The sequence below is a fragment of the Marmota monax genome, unplaced genomic scaffold (genome assembly GCF_021218885.2).
Source record: "Marmota monax isolate L192 unplaced genomic scaffold, Marmota_monax_Labrador192_F-V1.1 WCK01_AAM20220418_F8-fsc00052, whole genome shotgun sequence".
Lineage (NCBI taxonomy): Eukaryota > Metazoa > Chordata > Mammalia > Rodentia > Sciuridae > Marmota > Marmota monax.
Genome location: NW_026693473.1, coordinates 4324521 through 4341432, shown reverse-complemented (window position 1 = coordinate 4341432; position 16912 = coordinate 4324521). Strand labels below are relative to the sequence as shown.

At 33.8% G+C, this 16912-nt stretch overlaps 1 protein-coding gene across 1 annotated transcript in view; it reads right to left on the bottom strand.

Moving 5' to 3' along the window:
• Sec22a (SEC22 homolog A, vesicle trafficking protein) overlaps nt 1-16912 on the bottom strand; it is a 59538-nt gene that overhangs the window by 31588 nt on the left and 11038 nt on the right. The window contains exons 4-5 of the mRNA XM_046458070.2: nt 10491-10654; nt 9050-9244 (exon numbers count right to left, since the gene is read on the bottom strand). Coding sequence (XP_046314026.1) covers nt 9050-9244; nt 10491-10654 — 359 coding nt within the window. The remainder of the gene's footprint in view (nt 1-9049; nt 9245-10490; nt 10655-16912) is intronic.

Below are 16912 nucleotides of genomic sequence, written 5' to 3'. Positions count from 1 at the left end.
GGAATAAAAGACCCAGAATAACCAATGCAATACCGAACCAGCAGAGCTATGCTGGAAGCATCACAATACCTGATCTCAAATTATACTACAGAGCTATAGTAACAAAAATAGCAATGGTATTGGCATTAAAATAGACATGAGACCAATGGAATAGAAGACACAAAGACAAACACACAGTTAAAGTTATCTGATACTTGACAAAGGTGTCAAAAATTTTTGTTGGAGAAAAGATAGCCTTTAAAAGAAATGGTGCTAGAAAAAACAGATAACCATATGTAAAAGAATGAAACTAGATCCCAATCTCACTGCACAAAAGTCAAATGAAAGTGGATCAAAGACTTAGGAATTAGATCAGAAACCTTATAACTACTAGCAGAAAACATAGGATCAACACTCCATCATATTGGTGCAAACACCAACTTCCTCAACAAAACCGCTAGAGCTAAACAAATAAACCCAAGAATCAACAAGTAGGATGCCATCAAATTTAAAAACTTCAGCACAGCAAAGGAAATGATTAATAAGAGTAAAGACAGAGCCTATGAAATAAAAATAAAATATCTTTGCCAGCCACTCCTCTGATGGGATTAATATCCAGAATATATACAGAGCTCAAAAAACTCATTGCCAAATAAACAGTGCACATGATCAAGTGGGGTTCATCCCAGGGATACAAGGTTGGTTCAGCACATGGAAATCATTAAACATAATTCTTCACATTAATAGACTTAAAGACAAGAATCACATGATTATTTCAACAGATGCAGAAAAAGAAGTTGACAAAATTTAGCACCCATTCATGCTCAAAACACTAGAAAAACTAGGGATAGTAGGAACATAACTTAACTATGTAAAAACTAAACCCAAGGCCAACATCATTCTAAATGGAGAAAAATTTAAAGCATTCCCTCTAAAAACTGGAAGGAGAAAGGAATGCCCTCTTTCACCACTTCTATTCAACATAGTTCTTAAAACCCTACCCAGAGTGATTAGACAAAAGAAAGCAATTAAAGGAATATGAACAGGAAAAGAAGAGCTCAAACTATCCCTATTTGCTGATGGCATTACTCTATATTTAAAAGACCCAAAAAAAAAACTCAACCAGAAAGCTTCTATAACTCATCAATGAATTCAGCAAAGTAGCAGGATATAAAATTAACCCCCCAAAAGTGTGTTTCTATACACCAATGATGAATCAGCTAAAAATAGGAAAACTATCCCATTTACAATAGCCTAAAAAATAAAATACTTGGAAATCTGTCTAACAAAAGAGGAAAAGATATTGACAATGAAAACTACAGACATTAAAGAAATTAAAGAACTTAGAAGATGGAAAGATAAGGATATCTTTCCATCCTATGTTCTTGGATAGGCAAAATTCATATTGACAAAATGGCCATACTACCAAATATGCTATATAGATTTAACGCAATTTCTATTAAAATTTCAATGACGCTCTTCATTGAAATAGAAAAAGCAGTCATGACACTCATTTGGAAAAATAAGAGACCCAGAATAACCAAAGTAATCCTTAGCAAGAAAAGTGAAGCAGGAAGCCAGACTATAAAAATATTCTCAGAGCTATAGTTTAAAAAAAAAAACAGCATGGTATTGGCACAAAAACAGACATGGAGATGGATGGAACAGAATAGAAGATACAGAGACAAACCCATATAAATAGAGTTAAACATATATTAGAGAAAAGATAGCCTCTTCAACAAATGGTGCTAGAAAAACTGGAAATCCATTTGTAGTAGAATAAAATTTAACCATTAACTCTCACCCTGCACAAAATTCAACTCAAAGTGGATCAAAGACCTAAGAATTAGAATGGAGACCATGCATCTCCTAGAAGAAAATGTAGGCCCAACACTCCACCATGTCGACTTAAAAACCAACTTCCTCAACAAGACTCCTAAAGCACAAGAAATAAAATCAAGAATCAATAAATGGGATGGTATCAAACTAAAAAGTTTCTGCACAGCAAAGGAAACATTCAAAAACGTGAAGACAGCCTACAGAATGGAAGAAAATCTTTGCCACCTACACCTCAGAAAGTGCATTAATCTCCAGGATATACATACAAAGAACTCAAAAAACCAAATAACAACAACAACAACAATAAAAAAAAAAAAACCGATCAATAAATGGGAAAAGGAACTGAACAGGCACTTCACAGAAGAAGAAATATGAATGGTCAACAAATCAATGAAAAAATGTTTAACATCTCCAGCAATTAGAGAAATGCAAAGTAATACCACACTGAAATTCCATCTCACTCTCATCAGAATGGCAATTATCAAGAATACAAGTAACAATAAATGTTGGGGAAAAGGGTGCACTCATATATTGGTGGTGGGGCTGCATATTGGTGCAACCACTATGGAAAGCAGTATGGAGATTCCTCAGAAAATTTGGAATGGAACCACTATTTGATTCTGTTATCCCACTCCTTGGTTTATACCCAAAGGACTTAAAAGCAGCATACTACAGTGATGTAGCCACATCAGTGTTTACAGCAGTTCAATTCACAATAACTAAGCTACAGAACCAATCCAGGTGCTCTTTAATAGATGAATGGATTAAGAAAGTGTGGTATATATACACAGTGGACTATTACTTGGCCATAAAGAAGAAAGAAATTATGTTATTTGCCAGAATTGGATGGAACTAAAGACTATCATGCTGAGTAAAATAAGCCAATCCCAAAGAATCAAAGGCCAAATGTTCTCTCTGATATGCAGATGCTAATACATAATAAGGAAGGGTAGGGAGGGGAAGAATGGAAGTTCATTGGATTAAAAAAAGGGGAATGAAGAGAAGGGAGGTGGGATGGAACAGGAAAGATAGTACAGTGAATTGGACATAACTTTCCTATGATCATATATGAATACATGACCAGTGAACTCCACATCCTGTACAATCACAAGAATGGGATCCTTATTCAAGTTATACTCCATGTATGTATAATATATCAAAATCCCCTCTACTTTCATGTATATCTAAAAAGAACAAAAAAAGAAACAAAAAACTCAATGGCCCCCTAAAATAATCCAATCAATAAATGGACAAAAGAATGGAAATTTCTCACAAGAAAAAACACAAATTGCCAACAAATATATGAAAAAGTGTTCAACATCTCTAGAAATTAGGGAAATGAAAATCAAAACTGCACTAAGCCAGGTATGATGGTGCATACCTGTTATTCCAGCAGCTCAGAAGACTGAGACAGGAGGATTTGAGTTCAAAGCTAGCCTTAGCATTTTGGCAAGTCCCTAAATACCTCAGTAAGACTCTATCTCTAAATAAAATACAAAAAAAGACTGGAGATGTGGCTCAGTGATTAAGTACCCCTGGGTTCAATACCCGGTACCCTCCCCCTTGCAAAATGGTACTGGGAGAACTGGAAATCCATATGCAACAAAATGAAATTGAATCCCTTTCTCTCACCATGCACAAACGTTAACTCAAAATGGATCAAGGAGCTAGGAATCAAACCAGAGACTCTGTGTCTAATAGAAGAAAAAGTTGGCCCTAATCTCCATCTCGTGGGGTCGGGCTCCAAATTCCTTAATAGGACACCTATAGCACAAGAGTTAAAATCAAGAATCAACAATTGGGATGTATTCAAACTAAAAAGTTTTATCTCAGCAAGAGAAATAATATGTGAGGTAAATAGGGAGCCTACATCCTGGGAACAAATTTTTATCCCTCACACTTCAGACAGAACTCTAATCTCCAGAGTACACGAAGAACTCAAAAAGTTAAACAACAAAAAAACCAAATAACCCAATCGACAAATGGGCCAAGGATCTGAACAGACACTTCTCAGAGGAGGATATACAATCAATCAACAAATACACGAAAAAATGCTCACCATCTCTAGCAATCAGAGAAATGCAAATTAAAACCACTCTAAGATACCATCTCACTCCAGTAAGAATGGCAGCCATTATGAAGTCAAACAATAACAAGTGTTGGCAAGGATGTGGGGAAAAAGGTACACTTGTACATTGCTGGTGGGACTGCAAATTGGTGCAGCCAATATGGAAAGCAGTATGGAGATTCCTTGGAAAGCTGGGAATGGAACTACCATTTGACCCAGCTATTCCCCTTCTCGGACTATACCCAAAAGACCTAAAAAGAGCATACTACAGAGACACAGCTAATTCAATGTTCATAGCATCACAATTCACAATAGCTAGACTGTGGAACCAACCTAGATGCCCTTCAACAGATGAATGGATAAAAAGAAATGTGGCATTTATACACAATGGAATATTACTCAGCACTAAAAAATAACAAGATCATGGCATTTGCAGGGAAATGGATGGCACTGGAGCAGATTATGCTAAGTGAAGTTAGCCAATTCCTAAAAAACAAATGCTAAATGTCTTCTCTGATATAAGGGGGGTGACTCAAAATAGAGCAGGGAGGAAGAGCATGAGAAGAAATTACCACTAAACAGGGAAGGGAGGTGGGAGGGCATGGGAGGGAGAAGGGGAATTGCACAGAAGATGGAAGGAGACCCTCATCGTTATACAAAATACATATATGATGGTGTGAGGGGAAAGAAAAAAAAGAGAGAGAAATGTGTCACAGTAGATTGGGTAGAGAGAGTTGATGGGAGGGGAGAGGTGGGGAGGGGGGATAGGAAGAGCAGCAGAATACAACAGACACTAGTATTGCTGTATGTATATACACGGCTGTATAACCAATGTTATACAGCAATCTGTACACGTGGAAAAATAAGAATTCATACCCCATTTGAATCAAATGTATGATATGTCAAGATCATTGTATTGTCATGAGCAACTAATTTTAAAAAAGAACCACCCTACATTAAGATTTTTTGTCCCTTCAATCAGAATGCAAATATCAGGAATATGAATAATATACCTGGTGCAGTGGCACAGCCTACAATCCCAGTGGCTTGGAAGGCTGAATTCAAAGCCAGCCTCAGCAACTTAGTGAGACCCTATCTCTAAGTAAAATATTAAAAAGAGCTGGGGATGTGGCTCAGTGCTTAAGCAAACCCCTGGTAATGTAATAATAATAATAATAATAATAATAATAATAATAATAATAATATAATAATAATGAGAAGGAGAAGGAGAAGGAGAAGGAGGAGGAGGAGAAGAAGAAGAAGAAGAAGAAGAAGAAATAATAATAATAATAATAATCCTGGCAAGGATGTGGTGAAAAAGATCCACTAATGCAGATTGATGGGACTGTAAAATTAGTACAACCACTTTCTCTAAGATCAAGACAGGAACAACACAAGACTATTTACTCTTTTGCTACTTCATTCTTCTGAGTATATTTTGTTTTTTTGTTTGTTTGTTTGTTTTTGTTTTAATTTTTTATTGTGGTTAAGCACAGGACTCCAAATCTGCAGTTATTTTGTTTCTCCTTTAGAAGATATCATTAAGTTGCCTTTTGGCTTCCATTGTTTTTAATCAGACCTTTTGTGCATTTCTGATGGTTTGTGTTGATATAGTCTAGTCTTTAGGTACCTGGTTATTTATGACTGCCAAGCATTCTATTTTCAATATCTTATTGCAGACATAATTTGAAATTTATGGAACTATCTTCTTCTTCTTCTTCTTAAAAAAAAAACTAACTATTTGCTTCTGCCAGGATCTTTGGAACATTAAGCACAGAATTATCACCTCACTCCAATTTTAGAGAATATGATGATTCACAACTGAACTCCAATCCCTATAAGAGCCTATCTACTTCAGTTACCCATATTCCCAGGGTGCAGACATCCAGGGTTCTAATCCAAAGCTGAGGAATTGCTGGTAAGGTTCACCACCTTGGTGGGCCCTTTTCTCAAATCTGCCTCCCTAGTTCTGAGAGGCTGTCACCTGCTCCCTCTAGAACTGGAAACATTGGGTTTCTCTCCCCAGGGCTCCATCCTCTTCTGTATCCCTAGTAATTTTTAGTAAACTTTGTGGATGTCCCAAGACTCCAGGAAGATTATGTTGATTAAATTCTTCAGGGGCTGGGGTTGTGGCTCAGAGGTAGAGCACTTGCCTAACACGTGTGAGGCACTGAATTTGATCCTCAGCGCCACATAAAAATAAATAAATAATGTAAGGTATTGTGTCCATCTACAACTAAAAAATTATTTTTTTAAAATTCTATATATTAGAGTAAATCTACATATTCTACAGAACATTACATTCAGCTTTTCTACAGGTACATAGTGGAACTGCTGGCCTCAATTACCTATTCCATCACTAACAGATCTGGAAGTCTTCAAATAAACCTCTCATTTATTAGTGACTTTAAAAACTGAACACAATCCACATTCAATAATATTTACTCCTTTAAAGTACACATTTCACAAAGTTTTAGTATACTCAGAGATATACTAAAACTTTTTGTAAGTTTTTTTTAAATATTTTTAGTTGTAGATGAACACAATACCTTCATTTTATTTATTTATTTTTATGTGGTGCTGAGGATGGAACCCAGTGCCTTACACGTGCCAGGCAAGTGCTCTGTCGCTGAGCTACAACCCCAGCCCTTATACTAAAACTTTTAAGGATCCCAAAACTTTAAATTCCACAACATTTTGTAACCTGCAAAAAGAAATCCCATGCCCACTCGTAGTAGCAGGCATTACCACCTCTCAACCTCTTGTTAACCACTAATCTACTTTCTGCCTCTATGGATTTGCCTATTCAGGACATTATATGTAAATGAAATTATAAATATGTAGTCTTTTATATATGGCTTTTTTTTTCACTCAGTACAGTGCTTTTAAAGTTTACCAATGTGGTATCATGTATCAGTACTTTATTTCTTTGTTGTTGCTGTTGTTGTTACTTAAGTATTTGATTGAATGGATGGATATACCATATTTTGCTTATCCATTCATCAGCCGATGGAGATTTGGGCTATTTCCACTTTGGGGTTATTCTGAATAATGCTGCTGAGAACATCATATACACATATTTTTTTAATTTTTAAACTGTTGATAGAACTTTATTTATTTATGCGCAGTGCTGAGAATTGAACACAGTGCCTCACACATGCCAGGCAAGTGCACTACCGCTGAACCCCAGCCCGAGCCCCCATATACACACTTTAGTGTGGAAATATTTTCATCTATAATATAAACCTAGGAGTAGCATTGTTGGGTCATATGGCAACTCTGTGTTTAACTTTTGGAGGAATTTTCCTGCAGTAATGTTTGTGAGTCTCAATTTCTCCCCACCAACATATCTAATTGTCTGTCTTTAACCATCCTAGTTGGCATGAAATAATATCTCCTTATAATTTTGCTCTATATTTCCTTAATGACTAATAATGTTGAGCATCTTTATGTGATAATTAACTAGTTGTATAATCTTTGTAGAAATGCCTATTCAAATATATTTCCAATTTATAAACTATATTTTTTATTGTTGAGCTGTAAGAGTTACTTGTACATTTTAGACACTAGTCCTTTATCAGATATATGATTTGCAAATATTTTCTCCTATCCTATGGATTGTGTATTCACTTTCTTGATTATGTCCTGTGAAGAATAAAAGGTTTTAATTTTTATGAAGTTCACCTTTCACTGTGCTTTTGGTGTTAAATCTGAAAAACCTAGTACAAGATCACAATGATTTACAACTACATTTTCTTCTGAGAGTTTAATAGTTTTAATTGTGAAACTGAGGACTTTGCTCTATTTTGAGTTAATTTATATACATATATATATGCATACCTGTTCATATATAGGAAGGTAGGGCTCCAATTTCATTCTTTTACATATATATATCAGTTGCCCCAGCATTATTTGTTGAAAAATCTATTCTTTCACCACTGTCTTGGCATCATTGTCAAAAATGAATTGACCATAATGAAAGGATTTACTTCTGTACTCTAAATTTTATTTCACCGATCAACATGTCCATCCTTAAACCACACCATACAGTTTTAATTACTGTAGTTTGGTAGTAAGTTTGGAAATGTGACTGGGAGCCCTCCAACTTTTTTTTCTCCAAGATTATTTTGCCTATTTTCTGTCCCTTATATTTTGATGTGAATTTTGGGATCAGTTTTCTATAAAAAAACATAGCTGAGATTGTGTTTAATCTGTATATCAATTTGGATAATTATCAGTACGTATTAGCAGCTATCTTAACAATACTGTCTTCTAATCAAAGAACATGAAACTACCTTCATTTAGGTCTTTAATTTCTTTCAATGATGTTTCATGGTTTTCAGTGTATAGAATTTTCTTAATTTTATTTTCAAATTATTCACTGTTAGTGTACAGAATATAATTGATTTTTGTATAATGATCTTATATCCTGCAACCTTGCTGAACTTGTTTATTAGATTTTTTTTTTTTTTTTTGGCAGATTCCTCAGGATTTTCTAAGTAAAAGATTATAACATATATAAATAGAATTATATTATTTCTTTCTCTGCAATTTAGATATTTTATTATTTCTTGTCCTTGTTTAATGAGTGACCAGATTATTTAGTGAAATCTGTGTTATCCTTAGATTAGTTTACAAGGAAGAATTTTAAGTTGTTTCATCCAATGGCATATGCTACTTTACAAACAATAAGATTTCCATTTTTAGGCAGAAGTTTTCACCCTGTCACAACTACTGAAGATGGTGGTATTCTTTGGGAGGAGAGGCTTAAGTAGATGATCATTAAGACCTTTATATTTTCTGTGATAGTCAAGAACCCTGGTTTAAATGTTGCAATTTTGATATAATTTAGATCACTTTACATCTTATAAGTAAACATTACAAAAAGCTACTTTTCATTTCTAGATGTGTTCACAAAAAAACTGTCAGTGTTTTCCTAGCAAAGAGATCCTCTGAGATTGCCATTTGAAAGTATTTTCCTGAGTAGTCACATATCTGGTAGCTTACTTTATAAACAATTGGGAAAAGGGGTTGCTTTGAAGTTCTATATTCTTCAAGTATCTGATTTAAAATACTAAAATAAAGTCATTCATTTTCAAAAGTTCCTCAATTCTTATTTCAAAACAGAAAAATTTAGTGAAATAATTGAGATTTAAAACTCACCAGAAGAAATCTTACCAGCACCTTTATAGTCAACAGAAAATGCAGATGTGACTCCATTGGCTGACCCCAGTTCACACATAGGAATTTGATAAGGGGGCCTCAGCTTGATTTCCATCTGCATGTCAGACAGATTTATCTTTGTTGAAAGAGACCTGGGATTATTATATCGATGCTTGGTCCTCTGAATGAAGTTATCTATGTAAAATAAAAAATAAATTTCCTTGCAATCATTTGTTAATTAAATCATTTGAGAGTGTGATATTTATGGTCAGTAAATTTTATAGATAAACAGTTTAATTTTTTATTAAAAATTATTCAATTTGTCAGGAATTTTCAATATTATTTCAAATAATATATCAGAGAACCATCAATTTCTACTCCAAAAATTATACTCTAGAAATTAGTAATTATAATTAAACTAAGGGTTTAACACTCCCTGAAGGTATTACATCCACTTCAAGGAACTACAAACAAAAAAACAGCTTTTAATTTTAAACCAAAGTCTTAATTTATAGGAATTCTTATCTCATGAAATATTAAATCTGGATATAATTACACAAGAACATATACTATAAATTACATGTTTTTATAAATATGTTTTCTAATACTGCTTATGCCATAAGAATGTGTGTTTTAAAGAATAAATATTGGGCTGGGTTTGTGGCTCAGTGGTAGAGCGCTCACCTAGCACATGTGAGGCACTGGTTTCGATCCTCAGCACCACATAAAATAAATAAATAAAGTAAAGGTATTGTGTTGATCTACAACTAAAAAAATTTTTTTAAATAATAAATGTAATAAAAACAATAAAAGATATTTCCTAAATATCTTCCAAGTGGAATTTTATTTTTACTATTTGTACCTTGGGGTCTTCCCCCACCCTTCTTGTATATTAGGAGTTGAGCAAGCTACTGCCCACAGCAAATCTAGCCTGCTGTTTTTGCAAATAAAGTTTTATTAGACCATAACTACCCTCATTCATTTATGTATTGCCTATGGCTGCTTTCAAGCTACAATAATAAAGCTAAAAGAATTGTGGCAGAGACTGTATGGCCCTTAAAGTCTAAAATATGCACTCTCTGGTCCCTTCCAACAAATGTTTGCCAACCACTATTATACATTAAGCAGCCTATAAAAGATTATCACATAAACACAAAACTCTGAATCTCTAGCTTATATATTTCTCATTGAGAAACTGTCCTATGGAATTAATTACTTGAACTAATAATCACAATCCCCTTCACAGTTCAAAAACATTTTTTTTTAAATAGGCACTCAAATTAGGTAAGAAGTTGCCATAACTTATAGATCATTTACCAAACTATTCCACTAAAAACAAGTTAGCAGAAGTCCCTCTACCCCTGGCCAGTATTATATAAAAAATTGCTTATGAATGGTTGGAAACAGGATAATAAAAAGGTTAAAAAAATCAGGCCCTTACCAAATTCAATGAAACAGTATGGTCTGACAGCAGTATTTGTCTTCATCATGTTATAAGTAGTAATGAACTCCTTCTGAAGCTCATCCAGGAAAGAGAAGGCGAGAACATTTGGGTAATTTTCAGTGCACAACATCATGTAGCTCACTCCCAGAGAGCTAATAAAACTACAGTGTAAAAAACATTGGTTTTAAAATTTCAAATTAAATCAAGGTAATTCGTTGCTTCACAAGACTGGCTCTATACATCATAAACTGTTGCTACAGTGGCAATGAAGGTATTAGCATTTATTATGTATTCCAGTAAAAAAATAAAATAAAATAAAGTAACCAAAATATAATACTATTTTAAGTTGAGGTTTAAAAACAGCAGACAAAAATAATAGAATGTGCTACAGAAGGAGACACACTGTGGTTCTAACATTTCAGTTACTTATCATTCCAGGTAGAAAGCAGGGCAAAGGATATATAAATAATAAGCATTATAGATTCTAAGATCTCTAACCCTTCACAAAGCTGGCAGAAATTAATATATTTGAGTCAAGAACTATTTACGAGATCCTGATGAAAGTTATCGACATTATTCCCAGAAGGATGCCCAAACAACACAGAACTTTGCACACAATTTCAGAGAAGTCACTGATCTTATGAAGTTGTCACTGACCCCAAGAATCAAATCCTTTACACAATAATGAATTATGAATCATTGGGGGGGATTTATTAGTTCATAACAACAACAAATACATAAAAGGGAGAAAAAGGAAAATTCTTGCTTACAGCACAATGCTGAACACTGACTAGTAAATAAGGAGGTATTGCTATCATTGGGAAAAACTACCATTTTACAACCAACATAGTAAAAATTTAGATCAGGCTTATACAATCATGTATATCTAAGAGGAAATTTTGATGAGCATCAGTATAGTTGAATGGTTTAAAAAAGTCTTCCAGTAGAATATTTATTAGTTCTAAAAGGAAAATATTACATTGTGAAAACTAGACAACATATTAACAAAGTATTCTAACATAACTGATGAGGGGCAGGTGGGCAGAGCACCTCCAAATGTGAAATCCTAAGAAACATCATCTATGTAGTATTTTGAGAATGCATAATCTAAATCTAATCAAAAACAACAGAATGACCAACATTCTAGTTTTTAAAGGATGAAGTATATTCTTTAAAAATCTCAATGTTGTAAAAAATATAAAAATTACAAAAATGTTCACAATCAAAGGAGTCTAAAAAACTATGAAAACTAAATGTCTAGTCTGCATCCTATGCTAAAGAGAGGGTAAAATGCCATAAAGGACATTTCTGGGGTCAACTGAAAAATTGGAAAACAAGTAGATTAAAGTATGTAATCAATATTAATTTTATTACAACTAATTAATAAATGTGGTTAAAAATATCCCTAATTTTAAAAAATACACATTGAAATTGTTAAGAAGAAAGGGGCATGGTATTTGTAAGTTTCTCTCAAATGGTTCAAAAAAGAACAAATGAGATAGATAAAAAGGTAGATAAAATGCTAACAAAAGATGAATCTGGAAATGGGTATTATTTGTATTTTTTATTCATTATTATTACTCATATTACTTTTCTGTAAGACTGAAATTATTTCGAAATAAATTAAATTTTTTTAAAGTTCTACTTTAAGCATTAAAACATTTAGATTAAGCATGTAAATTTATTAATATATTGAAAAAATTCTAGAATATAGTTTATACCATCCCCCCATATGAATAAGCAAAACACAAATTAAACCTTTTTAATGAGACACTTAAATATCCTTTTATAGTACTGTCAATATAACTACTCTAAATCAGGGATGGTAAACATAGCAAGCAGGCTGTCACTCCATACTTGTCTGCCATGCACTGCCCATCTATGACATATCTTCACTGCCAATCCTGATCCTGGAGCACTGGAGCACCTACACACACTTTCTTTCTAATAATGAAGGTGCATAATTTATTATCTTTAAATTTAATGTCTGAAGCAAATATGTTCACAATTCAAATTTTAAAGGAATCATAATGAAAGGGAACACCAAATTAAAATATTTTACCTCTTTCTTTGCTCAGAGATACCCAGCTCTCCTTCTCTCAGGCAATTCATGATTATTAACTTCTTATATATCTTTCTACTGAGAGGTATTGCATATTCAAGTAAATAACTGTGCCTTTGCACGTGTGTGTGAGAACACTTTTTAATAAAAGATCACCCCAGGCATTCAAATGATTTAAGAGTAGACAGGTGAGTTAGCACATGCCTGTAATCCCAGTGGCTCAGGAGGATGAGACAGGAGGATCACAAGTTCAAAGACAGCCTCAGCAAAGAGGCCCTAAGCAACTTAGCAAGACTCTTGTCTCAAAATAAAAAGGGATAGGAATGCTCAATGGTTAACCACTGGGTTCAATCCCTGTATCAAAAAAGAAAATGATGTAAGAGTAGCACTTGGGCTGGGGATGTGGCTCAAGCGGTAGCGCGCTCACCAGGCATGCACGGGGCGCTGGGTTCGATCCTCAGCACCATATAAAATAAAAATAAAGATGCTGCGTCCACCAAAAACTGAAAAATAAATATTAAAAAAAAATTCTCTCTCTCTCTCTCTCTAAAAAAAAAAAGAGTAGCACTTATTAGTTAATTATCTATTATTAATGATGTGGTATATAGCAGTGATAAAATTATTCTAATCTTATGCTTCTAGAGTAATCTGGAATTCCTTTCTGAAGTTCCAATTAATACAATCATTTTTTTCAATGTTTTTCAAAATACAAATTGTGGCCCATTAGTAGGTCAAATACAAGTTGCAACCCATTAGTATGTCACAAAATTAGTTTAGAAGTGACATTTTCTAATTTATTTTCTTTAAAAATGAAATAGAATTTAATAGAAAATATTTGAATACTATTTCATGAAACTTCTATTCAAGTTTACTATATGTATATATGTAATAGTCACAAATTCAGCTGCATCTCTTCCCAAAGATCACAATCAAAAAATTTAGTCACAAACTTTTCATACATTTTTCTACAAATTAATATTTAAATCAAAGGCCAAAATACAGGTTTCTAAAGTGATTTTTTCCTCCCCCAAAATCTTCATTGTCATTATCAAAATTATTTGACATGTCATTAGACTTCAAATATATACCCCAATAAAATGAATACCTTGAACACAATTGGTGATTGCTTCTATACACTCAGAACTACCAAATGGCTAACTAGAAATTATAGTATTATCCTCAGGAATATGACTGAAATTTTGGTAACCATTTTTCCAAATTGATAAAGAGTGAGCCACAGCAGCTACCTGAAAGTTTATTTTGCTCATGCTAAATTTAACTAGAGAATTGTACATGAAATAAAGGAAATCCTGCTTTTTTGATTGTTAGCATTTACAGGAAGTCTTTATTTTACTATAATTGCATGATACTCTCTGAAAAAGCTATAAAGTGTTTTACATTATTATGGCTTTTCATAGTAAATTCAGCCTTTTAATGCTTTCTTTGAAATAAAAAGAATGTTTCCAAAGTATATACTGGCTCAATTGATTTGCACTCGTAATAAGTAAAACAAAGCAAACAACTAAAAAAAGAAAAGAAAAAAACCTGATTTTTCAAAGGTTACTGGAACAAATTTTGTTCAATACTGGGAATTGAACCCAGGTATGCTCTACCACTGACCTACATCCCCAGTCCTTTTGATTTTTTTATATTGAGGCAGTGTCTCACTAAGTTACCCAGGCTGGTCTTGAACTTGTGACTCTCCTGCCTCTACCTCTGAGTTGCTGGATTATAGGCATATGCCCCTGCACCCATCTGAGGACTACTTTTGAAGTAGTCTGAAGTCATTACAGACACTGCCACTCCAGCCTGAGAAGCATCAGGAACTCTGCATTCTGCACTTGTGATGCTCCCAATCCCATCTCCACTAGCCTTAAATTCTGACCTGGTTAACTCCAACTCATCCCTTACTTACTTTCTTTCTTTTTTTTTTTAATATCTTTGTTTTTATTTGTTTATTTTTATGTGGTGCTGAGGCCGAACCTAAGGCCTCACATCTGTGAGGCAAGCGCTCTTCCACTGAACTACAACCCCAGCCCCTTATCCCTTACTTTCAAAAGTCCTCAAAGCACAAAATCTAAACTGATCCTGCCCTGATGGTTACAGCACTGTAGCTATTATTCTTTGTGAACTAGCCCAAGCTGTAATTGTATATGTATGTGTTTTTTGTTGAAATGTCTCTCTCAATCATAAATATGCTCCATGAAAGCAGGATGATTTCTATATTGTTCACCATTATGTTCTTAGCACCTCGAATATTCTGTGTCTAGAATAAATAAGTGCTCAGTAAATGAGTGAATTAAAGAGTGCAAAAATGGCATCATTTACTTATTTACCCACTAATTACTTGAATATATCAAGCATAGATAACTGTACAATCCTGTGTTATTTACACAAAGCCGAAGCTCAATAAACACTAGAATAATTGACAGAAGAGAGTACTATTTTACCTGCTCTTCTGGTCACTGTTCCCCAGAAGGTTTCAGGGTCCAGGTCAGTGACCCTTCAACATATCCTAAGCAAGGAGTATTCTCAGAGGCCATGGAGATTTACTCACTTCTGCAGTGAGTACTCCCAGATGGCTTCACAGTTCTAGCAGACCTCTCTTTTCTCCCTTTATCACTGTTACTACGTATGCGTATGTGTACACTGCACATATGCACATGCTTGTAAGTACACACACACACATCCCTCTTTTCTCCAACTTGAGTATAATTTTTTATATTGCCATCCTTTTATTCCTAATTTATTCTAATTTCTTAAAAAAATTTTAATCCCCTTATACTTATGGGCTTTAGTGCCAATGGGGTTTGGCCTTTCTAGACACCACCTTTCCCGTGGCCAAGAAATTTATCCAATCTCATAACATCTTACATTGGCACTTACATTGCTTCTTTATATTCTTCCAGGACCAAGTGCATCCTGAACAAGTGGGACTGGTAAAAGTCCAACCTCTAGACAGGGATTTACTCCTTCTAATTACTTTGTTAAACAGCTAATTCTATCTAATGTTTAAGTTATATCACAAATGATTCCTAAAGTCCAACAAAAATAATAAATGGTTTTAGACATTAAACTTTTCTGATAACTAATTTCATATACAAACTGTCAAAGAAATTTTAACAACACCAATCAAACACTGAATTACATTACACCAAACTAATACTTAGTAAAAACAATGATTTTCCTCTCAACAGATCACAGAACATCTAGCACAGGTCTAGCATTCTACTTTAAATCTTTGCTGTCAAAGACAAGCTTCCTACCTGCCAGGAAGCTGCAATGCAATTACCAAGGACTTGAAACAGTGACAGAAAATAAGAAAAAAAATGCATTTTACAGCATGCCCAATGACAAAATATATAGCAAACTATTTGTAAACTGACAGTAATAATTCATATTTTCATCATATATGACATACAATTTTCATTCTACAATTGTACCATTACACATAGAAAAATCTGTTCATCCTTTGTGGCCACATTTGCCCAGTGAATAGTTTTCCTGGGTGCACATTCTCTAGTAGGATGTGAAATCTTTAATCTACTGTTAAAATTGCTAAGAAAATTATTTCTTCCACACTGAATTCCACTAAAATAAAATGTTTATAAACTTTTAAATATTAAATTAAAAGGGTTGATATTATGAAAGTGAGCATGTCATATGGTTTTTATTACCACCAAAAATGTTCAACAGGAAATAAGTAGAAAACAATAATTCTGTTATTTGTCAGTGGGACGATAAGGAGATAAGAACCAGAAAGAGAGCTCAGTAACACTGGCTTTGTTCAACACTAAATCAGAAGCTCTAAGTTTCTCTCACTTATTCCTTTTATATGCCCAACTTTCAATTACCCTCTAATAATGACCAGCATATCATGTACAAAAGTGTCCCATGAATAAAAAAATCCATTTAAACCTCATTAAATACAAAACAGCATTAATATGCAATATTCCAGGTAACTGCAACTTCTAACAGAATGCTAAAGGAAAAGGTGAGATAGTTTTAAGGAGCTAAAGGTGATTACACCAGAGACTTGGATAAAAAACAGACTAAGCAAATTTTGCCTTTGACACCTTTCATTTCCTTTCCTGTAGAATTAATCTATCCCCTGGTTCACCCTTTCCCACTACCCTAACATCACCACACCCCAGGAAAGATTCTAACTTTTTTAGATAATTGATCACAAATAATCATTATATCACCAAAGTTTATTGCATCTAGATCTCTCTTCCCCACAGAAACTGTATTGAAAGAGTAATTAGGTTCTTAGGCAAGTTCACAAGAGCCTATTTAACACATATGGTGCTGAAAAGCTATGTGTTTTGTCATAATAAATAGTAAAAGAGTATTGAGA